Consider the following 13931-nt stretch of genomic DNA (forward strand, 5'->3'; position numbering starts at 1 on the left):
ATTTCCTCATGACTAATCATAAACAGAAATGTCATCCACAACATACTGAAACAAGATCTTACTTAGCTATGAATGTGCCCCTTTTTATTTATTGCATACATACCAACCCCTGTCAGAGAGGCATAGGTATAATTATTGATATTATAGGCAGCAAAATGACTGAATGATTTTATTTTTAACTGCACATCAGCACCGTTAGGCTATTTAGCGCCAAACAAAATGTTGTATGTATAATCTTTTAAAAATTATAAAAAGTCTCATATCGACCAGCGATATAAAAAACAAATAGTTGAAATTAAAATGGTAAGATGGTAACGGTGCAAAATAAAGCTTCCCGATCAACGGGGGATATAAATGTTGTATGTTAATGAAAAATGATGAAAAGGAATTATAAAGGGACAGTACATATATTGCATAAAACTGCACATGGTGATAGCATAAAAGTTAGAGTTTAGAGTAAATATATAGGCAGCAAAAAAGCACAATCTGGGAGTAAAAATTTTAACCAATATATTACGTGCCAGTAAAGATGAGAACTGGTAACCTGTTATGTGGGTACCCCCCTGTTGACAATTACTCTGGTTATAAAATGGACAACCGATACCTCTTTAACAAAAAAAGTTTCCAAGTTCAGATTGAGATATAGAATAAGGATTAGAGTTTGAAGCTTCTGTCATGTATGCATTTATTCATCATCACAGGGGGCTCATATCATTGCCTATAAATTACTTGTTATACATGTACTATATAATAATACATGAGAGGACACTTCTTTCTTGCATGACCAATTTAAGAATCAATGCTGATATTTCAAGCTAGATTTTGCGTTTCTTTGGTATCGATGCTTAGCTTAGGCATTCAACTTTGTATGCCTGTCCAGTTTGGCTTACTATCAGATCTTTAACGAATGCCAGACCATTTTACCAAGTTTCCAATCGACATTACCATGACTGCACCCGCTTAATAAGCAAGTGCAAGTCACTGAATGGAATACTTGCCCTCTCAATGGCCAAAGGTAAATGACATACTGCACCTATTTACAACTTATTTTTGTTTTTATTATAGTACATATATGACTGATCATTAAATTGGCAATAACAATACAAGCCCTTGTGTTCCTGGTTAAATCATCTAAGTTCCTTATTTTCTGTCTCTCTAGAAAGACCACCCCTTCTGCCCAAAAAGTATGGTCTCTCAAAACAGGTGGTCTCCCATAAAAGCTCATACCACTATACAATCAATAAATCTGTGCATTGAGAATATGGTCTTTCAATGCAGTTGGTCTCACATAGCAGTGGTCTTTCAAGACAGGTTTTACTGTATATCAAACAGTACCAACAGATGGGTTTCTTGAATGTGAAACAATATGTGTCACAAATTTATTGCATTTTGATACCACATACATAGTGTACCAGTCTAAACTGAAAATAAATGCCATCAGATATTGCAAAACACAAGTTTCATCAATGTGACTGATGGATGTGACTGAAAAATGTTAGAGAGGAATTTTGTGAAACTGACAAATATGCTGCACCAGAAAAGAACAAATCAATAGCACTTTAAAAATTCTGAAACAAGAATTTGACAGTGATGTAATACAACAGTCATCATTTGTGGACTTGACGACTTTTAGCAAAAAGTATTGTAGACATGGACAATAGTTAAAGTGAGTGTTATGCATACATAATTTATCAATTTCTTTTGTGTCTATACTCTTGTACTAACTACTAATCCACATGGATTTCACCAATTTGTAACACATAGTTTTCTGTAATTATAGCATGTAATATATAGACTGCTCTTTTTATGCTCAGATTATGCTTTTTAGCCAGTTATATTAGTAATTATGCTTATACTTCTCTTGGGGTTGGCATGTGTGAACCTAAAACAAAGCAGTTAAGTTCACATTTAATACAATTTCCCTTTGATCAGGTACCTGTGAAACCGATCGTTCGGATCATCAGGTATCAGGAAGACGTTTTCAAAAATTATGGCATCTCTACATGACAGAATTACAATTTACTGCAAGTATGAATAAGATACATTGTTATGACTAACCTGGTTCTGCAGCTGGTCAAAATTCTTGTTACAAAGGGCAAAATCCATATGGATACAAATCAGAATAAAAACATAAAATATACTGAAAAATTATTTTATATTAAGCACTCACTTTAACATGTGTAACATTTGCGGAATGACCATGATCTGGAATATGGTAATGATTATAGTCAGATGCTCAGAGTGCTGTAATACATTATTCTCATATTCTTCTTTTAAGGTTTGTAAAGCGGTGTTGATTTGTCCTTTTTATTTTGATCTGAGATGTTTTAAAGTATGAAAAGATCCATCTGCTCTAACATTTTCCATGATATAACATCCAAAACTCACACAGTAAAGCATTTCACTAAAACTCTGGTGCCATTTTTTTAAAAAGTACAGACTGGTTAACTAACTAGCTAGCTTAACTTATCAATAAAATAAATCTGTGAGGCAAAAGTTCACATATGACAAAACCCGTTTGTTTTCTGAGAAATGGGTCACAAACAGTTGTTATAAATAGCAAATAAGAAAAGTACTCTTAAGCTATTCTTACACAGCTGACACCTTTTTAAGAATATTCTCAAACTTATATAAGTGAAATTAAAAAGATAATAAAAATGACAAAAACAACTTCTGATTGCATTAGTTTTATTTTTTAATCCACATACAGTCTAGCATAAGATGTAATTTGGTGAAGAAAAAAATGTAATGATTTTACCAAAAGCATAATGGCCAGCATGTATGTTATTGGTAGGTGACTGTTTGGAAGACTGGCTCATTAAAAGAGAAAGAAAGGTCCTTTTGGGCAAACTTTCCAAGACAATTTCACTCAGGCAACAACTGGCAGAGCAGTTTCATGCATATTCATTAGAAAAGAGGAAATTTTATCACAGGTAGCCCTTAGTGAAAGAAAAGCCCTATAGATTTTTGCCCATAGCTTGCGATAAGGAATATATGATTACATGATATCATTAACTGTGAATAATGTATTTAACCGATTAAGATTCCTTGCTAAATATTTAACCATTTTAGCCATTTCCATTACTTACATAAAACCATATGTGGAGTATAGGAACTTGGTAGATCCCTCAAGAAGGTAGGATATAACTAGAAGACCAGTAACCGCCAATAAACCCAGCACAGTGGTTTGAACATAACTGTTGACTGCATCAGCGGACAGATTGGTCAACCTTTTGGGATTTCTTACCTGAAATATCCACAATGAATTAGACTAAATCAGATTTAAAATGCAATACAACAAATTGACAGAAGTGACCTAAGATTTATCAAAATCTTGAAACTTTGCCTCAACCAATCACAAATTACATTACCTTTGAAAGGTTATTTCTGATTGGCTATGAGTTTTATGATCACCAAGCTTGCTATCTAACCTGCAAACTGTACTATGATTTTAAACACCGATTCTGACTTGCTAAAACTTAAAATACACAATCTTAACAAAGTAACATTGATGACTATCTCCATGACTCTGGTAGCAGGAAAATTATTCCAATGTCTCAACATCTGCCAGCATAAATGGTACAGCTTTCGAGGTGGATTTCTTTACTAATGACTTAAATGACTATTACAATTCTAAAAATGGCACAAAAAATTTAGATATATAATTCTTGTGATAAAGTTACTTCATAAAAGACTTTGCAGAAATGTCCCCATCAAAGGTTTAGTTACACAAAGGAATGTAGACATTATTTGGTCACTTAGCATCATAAGATAAGGTATGCTTTCTTAAAAAAAAAATACAACATACAGTGGGCTATATCCTTTATCACTGTGAAAAATGTTAACAGCAAACATAGCAAAAGTTTTATCCATGTAACATTATGGTGTGCTTCCCTTTAAAAAAAATAATTATGATATATATGTCCATTCTTCAACTGAAAAGATTAATTCTTGCACAAACTTATAGTGATATCCTATAAGACACTGATATCTGCAGGAAGCCCCAAAACTAACCATATACACTTGCTTTCAAGTCAAGACCTACTGCAAACAAGCTCCTGATTAGTTTGTTACACAATACATCATAATTGGAATACTTCACATCTGTATCAAACAAAAATAAATATTACAGATTGAAAGTAATTTCTTTCTGAAGTTTGCTTCCTACAGTTTTCTCCTCTATTAAGTCATGTTTAAGTCCATCAAGAAAAAAGACTGCAAAGGCATAGCTTTTAGTGTCGATACCTTGTGCATCCATTTTTGAATTTCTCTTGTACAAGCCTTTTAAAATTTCTGTCCAAGTATAATCTACATCTGTCACTGTTGTTTCAAGATCTTTCTTGAACTTCATCAATTGAATTGGAACACATAGCGGACATGATTTCTGATTGGTCGATATCTGATTGCTTTTGCGGTACAAGTGCTTATGTATCTTTCATAACTGAACTACAACCAGTGAAATGCATATCCATAGTGTGTGCTTAATGTTTGTCTCTGATTAAGGTAAATGCCCTACCTGACTTTTGTCATGATTTTAAGAAGCAAACAATATGTTTACTCAGATTTGAGTTCAAAACCTGGGATTTTTCCCAGGAAATTGTATTGTCTTAGGTCAAGTGAAATTATTATATGGATTTTGTAAACAATTATTCATTCCTGCTTCATAACAATATCTGGAAATCTATAATCAAAGTTTGCAGTTGTGTACATTTACAATTATAGAAAAATTATTTATTTAAATTATTTGTTGGAATTACAAAGTGCTCCTTGATATTTTGGACTAAAACACTACTTTGGGATTATTGAGAGTTCATTCAAAGACATTCTGGATTACATCATTGTTGCACATTAGTACATTCAAGTCTACTGATATATCAGCACATTCAAGGCTATTGGAATTCATTCAAAACATTCTATTCTCTCGGACTTATGAAAAGACATTTAGGATTTTGGGATTTCATTCACAATACTGTAAGTATCTCTTAAATTTTCACTCTGTAACTTAGAGAAATAAATTATTTGCTGATTTTACTAAACATGTCCTTTTCTTTTTGACCATAGAGTTGTAAAACCAGAAATTACAAGCTTAGCAGTATTCTACAAATACCAGTATTTAAGTTGTGATTGTCTGTATAAAAATGTATCCAACTAGAAAATAGAACAGAATTACTTTTTGGAATAGTTGACATCTCTGGATCAGGCAGTCACAAACTCATGTTAATTATGTAAAAAATACATTCTCTATGAACCATAGAAAGTTTGATCTTCATGTACCAGAAAATTTATTAAAATAATTTCTCATAACTTCATTAAATAACTTACTAATTAATTAATGGTCTTGTGACAGATATCTTAGCTAAGAAAGATTTGCCAATACCTGCTTGAAGTTATCAACAAGCTGTATACAAATCATCTGCATATTTGGTAACACTTTGATGTATGACATCACATTTGTGCTTGATATTTCCTCTATCATCAAATCATAATTTATTCATATCTGTACTGCTTGCAGCTCTTTCTCAATTACAAAACAGTTGTTGTTGTTGTTATAGGGTTTAACACCATTTTTCTGCACAAGATAGGTTATACATGGCGGCCAGTATTAATGGTGGAGGAAGAACCAGGGGAAAGCCCCAGAAAGAACCACTGATTACAAAACAGAGATATGAATTACTATACATAGAATAATATATATAAGAACTGCAACTATGCTGAATAATTTGCTCATGTCTTGTGCTCACTCATGACTTCTGTAAGTGCTCAGCAAAAACGTGTAACCTTCTAAATTAATAACTTACTGTGTAGAAATACAGTGCAACAGGAGCCAGTAATGTCAGTGGATACAGAGACTGGTAAGATGCCATGGCAACGGAAAATAAACAAAGCAATTCATTTCCTGGAATAATAAAGTGAACTGAATTTTAAAATTTTAATTTGGCTCAAAACATCTAAAATCAGATGAACTGGAGTACATAACCCCATAGAATGTCTATAATTATATTTTACCATGTTGTAGACTATGGATCACTTAAGTGATTTTCAGGTCCAATGAGATTTAACCTGTTTCAGTTCTACAGTACATGTTACCAAACTGTGAAACTAGACTTTTCACTCACTATCAAATTCTTTAATGTACATCTGGTCATGAATTCCACTTAAATAGGGAAATTTTGTTTTAATTACACTACTTCCTTCACTTAATTTTAGGTGGGTTTTTTTTTTAATGAGAGCTACCTGTAACACAATTTCACACATCATTTAATACCCTATTATTGTGCTCTCATGCAAAATTATGAGACCCTGGTTGGAAGATATGGCAGTATGACTCATTTGTAACATAGCTCGATTCCATGGCTTTATTATATGTTTCATCATTATGCTTACAGATCCAATCAGCTGTTATGGCATCCTATAGTATCCCATATAAAAATAATCAAGTTTTTGCTTTGCTTTTTCCTGGAGAATTGCCATCAAATGATTGTTACTTGCATTCAGTAGAAAGCAGCATTAATGTAAGTAGGTCAACCTGGCTTTTAAACAGCTATGATTTGCGTGGTTCCAGAAAGGTAAACTGCACTAAAACTTTCACATGCAACTATTTCCTGAAAATGAAACCATTCCCTGAAAATGCAAAATAAACCATGCCGATGTGTATATGGTGTGTCCAATTTAATATCTCACATACAGCAAGACAGCCTCAATGCAACTAATGCACTGTATTCATAACAAAATGGAGACAAATGAAGAAAATATATAAGTAACTTAATTAGTGATACTCAAAAAGGGAGCATTATATATGAAATCTGACAATGCAAAACTCATGTATCACAGTTATTACATGTACACTCTATTTTGTACAGAATGTTTACAGCTACTGATAATAAAAAAATTGACACTGATAGTGTGTAGGGAACAAACTTAAACAGGTATTTTCACAGAAATTTACAATATGGATGAAGAACACTTGGATAACAAGAAATAGGGTGAAACATGATAATATTTGGTATTACTTTATAGCAGTCAAACACCCTTCTAATTCTTATAAACTTCAACACTTTCAAATAAATACATTGGGTTAACAAATGCAGAACTCGAAAACTTTACAAAACTCTTGAGCTATAAATATAACATCACCTTGTAAAAGGAAAAGAAAAGAAAAGTAGATAGCTAGGTTGTTGAAAACTGCAGTGGACTTGCCAAGGCAAACTGCTACACTGTATGGATTAAATAAATGTCTGAAAAGAGAGAGAGAAAAAAACATATGGTGTTTTTATATTCCCTATATACTAAACTATACTCTGTCTCTCTCTCTCTCTCTCTCTCTCTCTCTCTCTCTATATATATATATATATATAAATATAAATAGCACAATAAGAAACAACATGGATATTATGCATCTCAAGTATGTGTATACAGGATATTTCTGTATCAAATGAAGTACAATATTAAAGCAAAATGTTAGGAAAATCGAAGTTCTTTGAATTCAGCATTGTTGAGGATTATGATTATTCATTGTTAGATCTGGAGTAATATTAGGGGTTTTAAAAAATTCCAGTTGCTCAGTCAAGCAAAATCTAAAATGTTTTACAAGCCCAGAATAAACCTGTACTCAACCACTATTTTAAGACTTATAAAAGATTATGATGTTAATCTCTCTCTCTCTCTTTTTTGTAAGGACTGCTCTGGTGGCCTAGTGGTTACAGCATCAGCCCTTGATGCGGGAGGTTGCAGGTTCGAACCTTGGCAGAGTAATACCAAAGACTTATAAAAATGGTACTAACAACTATCTTACTAGGCGTTCAGCATTAAGAAATTAGTGTTAGGACTGGTCGGCCTCGTGTCATGATAATGTGATTGGGTGGAACATCATGCTATATGTCTATGGCATGATGCCCCAGTGCTGGACATCACTATAAACTGCAACACTGCAGACATTGTAGTGATATGAGTGAAAAATTGTTAAAGCCACATGAAAAATCTAAATCACACACACTCTCTTGTAAGTGTTTATTACTAATGAAAAGTGACAGCGAGATGCTTGAATGAGGTTAATCAGAATAAATGGAAAACAAACTTCCAGAAGAGAGTATGGTGTTTCAATGAAAAAAGGCTGACAATGTTCTTGACAATACATCCTTTTCATTAAAAATACAGACCAGTCAGACCCAAATCAGTACTTGCCTAATCAGACAATTGATTGGAAAATTCACATGAATGACAAAACTTTTTACTCACAATTTCCAGCTGGTCAAGTGAATTTCAACCCCATAATCTCTATCTTTCTATAAGACAGACTGATGCCAAATAACACCATTTGAATGTTAGTAAAAATGATCTGGGATTGTAAACTAAATGACCACCAATAATCATTACACCTCTTTGGTGTTTAGTATGTAAGAATTGTCCAACACTGGCTCCTGAACAGAACATCGACAACATGGCCTGATTTAGTTGTGTCAAAACTGGTTAATAGCCACTGCCTATGGCAAGGTTACTGCCACAATACAAGCCCACAAAAATATGGTAACTGACAATTTTATCTGGAAACTGATCTTTAAATGAGAAAGTTTCAGCAAAAAAATACATTCCAAATAAATGAAATATAAATGCTTGCATATCTCAAAAAGCTAGTTCATTTATTTTAACTGGGCAATGGAATGACTTTTATCCAATCAATTCTTGACTTCAATTTATTACTGAATCATATGGCAGAAAATCAATAATACAAGTTAATATTTCTGTCATTTTAATGGGTAGCAATACCAAGAATGGTTACTTGTCAAATTCTGGGTAATTTCACTCTGAAAAATTGATTTTTTTAAATAAGAAAACTAGAAATTGATCCAAGCAATCCAAAATCACTATAAGTTCATAGGTTTTTGTGCATTTTCTTATGTTACTTTTAGCTGAAAATGTATCCCCATGGTAGGGAATGGTCATTACCTAGCCAAGAAGGCCAGGACTTGAATGCACAATCAAATCATTGCTTTAAAATGTGAGATTCTGAACCCATGATCAAAAGATTGAGTGAGTATATTGCAAAATGAATTGTCTTAGCATCATAATAATTTGCCAAACGTACAAATAAAATTCATCAAAGGGTTAAAGAATTATAAGTAAATACAATACATTTGACCAACACCTTAAAGGTGGCACTCTATAGTTTCATATTTTGCATACGGTTAGGATTTTAAAGAAAAAGAATTTCCTTGGCTTTCCTCACTGGTTATACTGGCTATTTAAAAAAGACCTTGTATATCTTAGGTATAATTCAAAGAACCTTTAATTCCCTTTATTTTGGTACATGATTGATGGGTGTAATATGGGTTATAGAGTATACAGCTTGGTTTTACTCCAGATGTGCACCTTTCAAAAAAGTGCTAGCTCCACTTGGTCATTTTCACTTCCTGAACTTCAGAGGTAAATTGTAAAAAAAAGAGCCGATAACTTTTTTTTACATTTGATATATTTGGTAATTCATTCATTGCACTTTCAGAAGCTGGTATTGTCTAGTCTGGCAAAATTCATTTCACTATTTAAATAGCTGCTATGGATAGTGTACTTTAGATTAATTCAGGCTCATTTTTTAGCACAAGGGAACATTCATTTTAGTTAGCAGTGTATTTAAATCATGTACAATTTCCAAAAGTACAATATCCAAAGAAATATCATCCACATTACATTAATGTAGCATAGAGGTATGCCACCATTCTCTCCATTGTACATGTTTTAAATGCAAACAACTTCACCTTACATATGTCACTCTCTCAAAGGTGTTGTTGTTGTGGTGTTGTTGTGGGGTTTAACGCCATTTTTCAGCACGATAGGCTATACATGGCGGCCAGTATTAATGGTGGAGGAAGAACCCGGAAAACCCTGGAAAGAACCACCGACCCACGAGAAGCTACTGGCAGGCTTTCTCACATGCCCACATTGGCTGAATCTTAGACTCGAACCGCTGCAGACAGAGGTGAGATGGCAGCGATCCGTAACGAAGAGCGCTTTAGACCACTCGGCCACTCGGGGCCCCTCTCTCAAAGGTATATAATAACTGGTGAGCGCCCCCAAAGCAAACTTTCTATGACTGACCTTGACCTGAAAAATCAAATTCGAGAAAGTGGATGTTGCAGAAAATCTATTAAACTGTTGTGGAAAGATAAATGAAACCAAAACTGTAACACAAATTTTACCTATCAACTTGACACCAAGGTCAAAGGGGCAAGTGTGTATGTCACCACATGATATGTAAAAGTGTCGTAATGAGTCACCCTAAAGAAACGAGTCCATAGAGGTCCAGAAAATACAAGCAAATAAAAAACTTTAACTAAAAACATAACCAAAAAAATCTTCTATGACAGTGACCATGACCACAAAGCCACTGGAGCAAGCAAGCATGTCCAGACATGATTTTGGAATCCACAAAAAAAGCTTAAAATTTGAAAGGAGGGTTTGGGGGCTCCTCTCCCAATAAGGTCTCAAGGGACAGTGCCCCAGGAGGCCGAATGCCCTCACCAAAAATGCATTTTACAATCATAAAAAACTGCTTCTGGTGCAACTTATGATCATAATTTATAACAAAATAATCATTTGAAAAACTAACAAACTTACCAAAAAATTTCACTTTGATTTGAATAATTTCACAATTTTTATTGTCACATGAATTTGTTCTCCAATACTATTGGTGCTTAAGTTATTTCATGTGCATGTCAGTGTTCACATCATACTTAAGTCACAATAATTTCTCAATTTTTGCAGTAAATATATTATACTTCTCTCTTTTCATAACAAATTTGTAAAATAAACACCCAAGTTCATCAACTATATACAAATAATCCCATTGTCTTTTTCTCCAATGGACACAGCCTGTTGATATTCCAGTTGAGCTCTTTTTGCAGCTTTGGCAAAGATTTCTTTAGCCTTCCTTTTTGACCGATATTTTTGACTCAATGCTGGTGCTTGTGGTGCTTGTATTGGCGACATGCAGTGTGCATATTCTGACAGCTACATCTGTTCTCTCATGCAAGAGATCTTTCTTCTTATAGTAATCAATTGCACTTTTTCCAGATGCCTTCTGAGCTTCAATTTTTCCATATGCAGCTTCTTTTGTAGGTACTGTCCCAAAACTCTTCCAACCATGATTACCATAGAGCCACAGGGGTTCGTTACAAAGAAAATTTGGAGTATCCATCCGTGAATCAAGGGATGGGGGTTCTAACCTGTAACAATATAACACATTCTTACAGGTTAGAACCCCCATCCCTTGATTCATGAATGGATACTCCAAATTTTCTTTGTAACAAACCCCTGTGGTAGAGCAGAGGTCACAAAATGCCAGTCCTCTAGCACCCAGTTTTCTTATAAACTGACCAACTAAATTTCTGTTGACTGTTGACTCCAGCCATTCTCATTTCCATATGGGTTTTAAGCCTTTATCTAAACTTTTTGTGTCATGGTCTCTCTCAACAACTCGGGATGTCACTTTTTGCGAGCACGCTTCTTCTTTCCATTGCAATCAGTTTCCATTACACAAAGATTTATTAGATGAATTTAAACTTTTGACCAATCAGAATACTCTTTATGAGAGTCATGGACTAACTAATATATGGAATGAATACGTTACAAGGGTCACTGCAGAATGGGACAGAACAGACTGTTTTTAAAAACCCAGATTGGAGATGATAAAAAAAAAAGACTATATCAAGAAAAATTGGATTCAAGTCAGGAGAAAAGAGGAATTCCACTTTAAAATGGAGAAAAATCATGTGCATATCACAGAATTAATTATTTAAGCTTCAATGTAATTAATACCAAGCATGATGAGAATTTATCATGGATTTAGGAAACAGTAGCAGATTTTAAGCAAAACCTAAATGCAATTATCAATTATTGCAGCCTTGAACCAAGGCAAAACGAGGTGAGTGAGCATTTTATAGAATGTATTGTCTTAGCTTCATAACTGATAAGTGTGATAAGAATCTATCAGGGTTGTTTATGTATATGAAAAGCTTTAAGCAAACTTTTAACAATTTTTTTATGTTGCTGGCAGAAAAGTGCTTCCCAATAACATGGCCTAAACAAACTGTATGAGGCGAAAATACACCCTCTCACTAATTGTCCAAAAAAAAAATTTACTGAATACAAACTTTAAAAGAAACATAAAGTTTGAAATTGCTCAAGATCAAACTCCTCTTATCAAATAAATTTTAAAAAATAGAAAATTGATGAGTGAACATTTTCAGTTTGACGAAATTAATAAAATCACACCACAAGCAAAAGCATGTGCAGCAGGTTTACAGAGAATACAAATCACTAACAATTTCAAAAGGTCCTGTATATCCTTTTGTTTCATGCAATAAGCAAAAGTGTCATTATTTAATAAGAGACACAAGTTACAATAGTGCCATTTGACATTAACTCTCTCCAGGCTTTCACAATGCTACAATACACCAAAATAAAAGTGGCATCATACTGATGATATCATTAGGTACTGATCATGTCATTTTGAATTGTGCAATAATTCCAAAAAAGTGTACTACCTTAAGAAATAAATAGAATTTAGTTAATCCAGCTTGATACCAACTGCAAAAAAAAATATGGTATTTACACCACTGAATATAAACTATATAATGAATTGTGGTCCATAACCATAACCACCTAAACAGGAATCATGTGGCCCAAGGAGAGAAGATAAAAAAGAGGACACAATGGTAATAAACTTACGCTGCTGCAAGATAGAGGTGTAAATCCTCGACTGATGCCTTTGTGATGATTATCTTTTCAGCTTTGGTAGAAACACACTGTATATCATTCACTTGCTTCTGTAACTGAATGAAACAAGATATGAAATTATTAGCACGAAATTTATATTATGCCTCTGCTCTGCTGTGGCATAATCCAAAAACCCTGCAAAGTCCCTGGAGCAAAAAAATATGCAACTGTGATCAATTTTTCTTCATGGCAGAAAGTATCCTCCAGGATGAATCTAACACAAAAATATCATAAGCCGTGATGAGATAATGATGTATCCATATTCATGTTATAATGAAAAGTGTTGCTGTCAATTGCCCTACAAATGTAATTTAACCACTACATAATGAATTGTCCATAACTGTAACCACTTTAATAGGAATCATGTTGCCTGACAAATGTAACTTAACCACTATCTAATGAATTGTGGTCCATAACCATAACCACTTTAACAGGAATCATGTGGCCCTTCCAATTTAATTTAACCACTATATAATGAATGGTGGTCAAAACTATAACCACCATAACAGGAATCATGTGGCCCTTCCAATTTAATTTAACCACTATATAATGAATGGTGGTCAAAACCATAACCACTTTAACAGGAATCATGTGGCCCTTCCAATTTAATTTAACCACTATATAATGAATGGTGGTCAAAACCATAACCACTTTAATAGGAATCATGTGGCCCTACAAATGTAATTTAACCACTATATAATTAACTGGGATCCATAACCATAACTACAATATTCTTTACAGAGATGGAGTTGTACTTTTAAACATAATCATTAAATGACAATTACCTTTGAAAATTTAGATTAAAAATACAATAACTCATTTCTAGACAGAGTTCATGATTGCATTTATAGAATGTAATCAATTACACTTTGAATACTTTTGACATTCTTTAATAAAATCACAGACACATTTCTCATTTGAATGCATTTCCTATCACATTAATATTAGGAATATAAGCCTGCAACCTCCTAAATCCAGCCCTAATAAAAGATGAAAATTTGTCTTTTCTTTCTTACCATAAAAGCGAAGGGCAATAATTCTTCCCATAACCTTCCCTTGCCACTTCTAGGTGTCTCCAATTTTTAAGCTTCATATCTGTACAAGAGTACAGTACAAGATACACACACCCATCAATCCAAGTCAAACTTGTTTTAAATCAAAAC

General features: G+C 33.5%; 1 protein-coding gene across 2 annotated transcripts in view; it reads right to left on the minus strand.

The window, feature by feature from the left end:
* Nucleotides 1-13931, minus strand: part of LOC149780915 (GPI-anchor transamidase component PIGU-like) — a 59111-nt gene that overhangs the window by 18319 nt on the left and 26861 nt on the right. The window contains exons 5-8 of one of the 2 annotated variants that reach the window (XM_089938012.1): nt 12721-12818; nt 7135-7235; nt 5799-5896; nt 3090-3247 (exon numbers count right to left, since the gene is read on the minus strand). In XM_089938012.1, the coding sequence (XP_089794138.1) occupies nt 3090-3247; nt 5799-5896; nt 7135-7235; nt 12721-12818 (455 nt within the window). Of the gene's footprint in view, nt 1-3089; nt 3248-5798; nt 5897-7134; nt 7236-12720; nt 12825-13931 lie in introns of both variants that reach the window. The other variant, XM_089938011.1, reaches the window with a different exon arrangement.

Source organism: Sinohyriopsis cumingii, chromosome 16, assembly GCF_028554795.1.
Source record: "Sinohyriopsis cumingii isolate HCF-2022 chromosome 16, ASM2855479v2, whole genome shotgun sequence".
NCBI lineage: Eukaryota > Metazoa > Mollusca > Bivalvia > Unionida > Unionidae > Sinohyriopsis > Sinohyriopsis cumingii.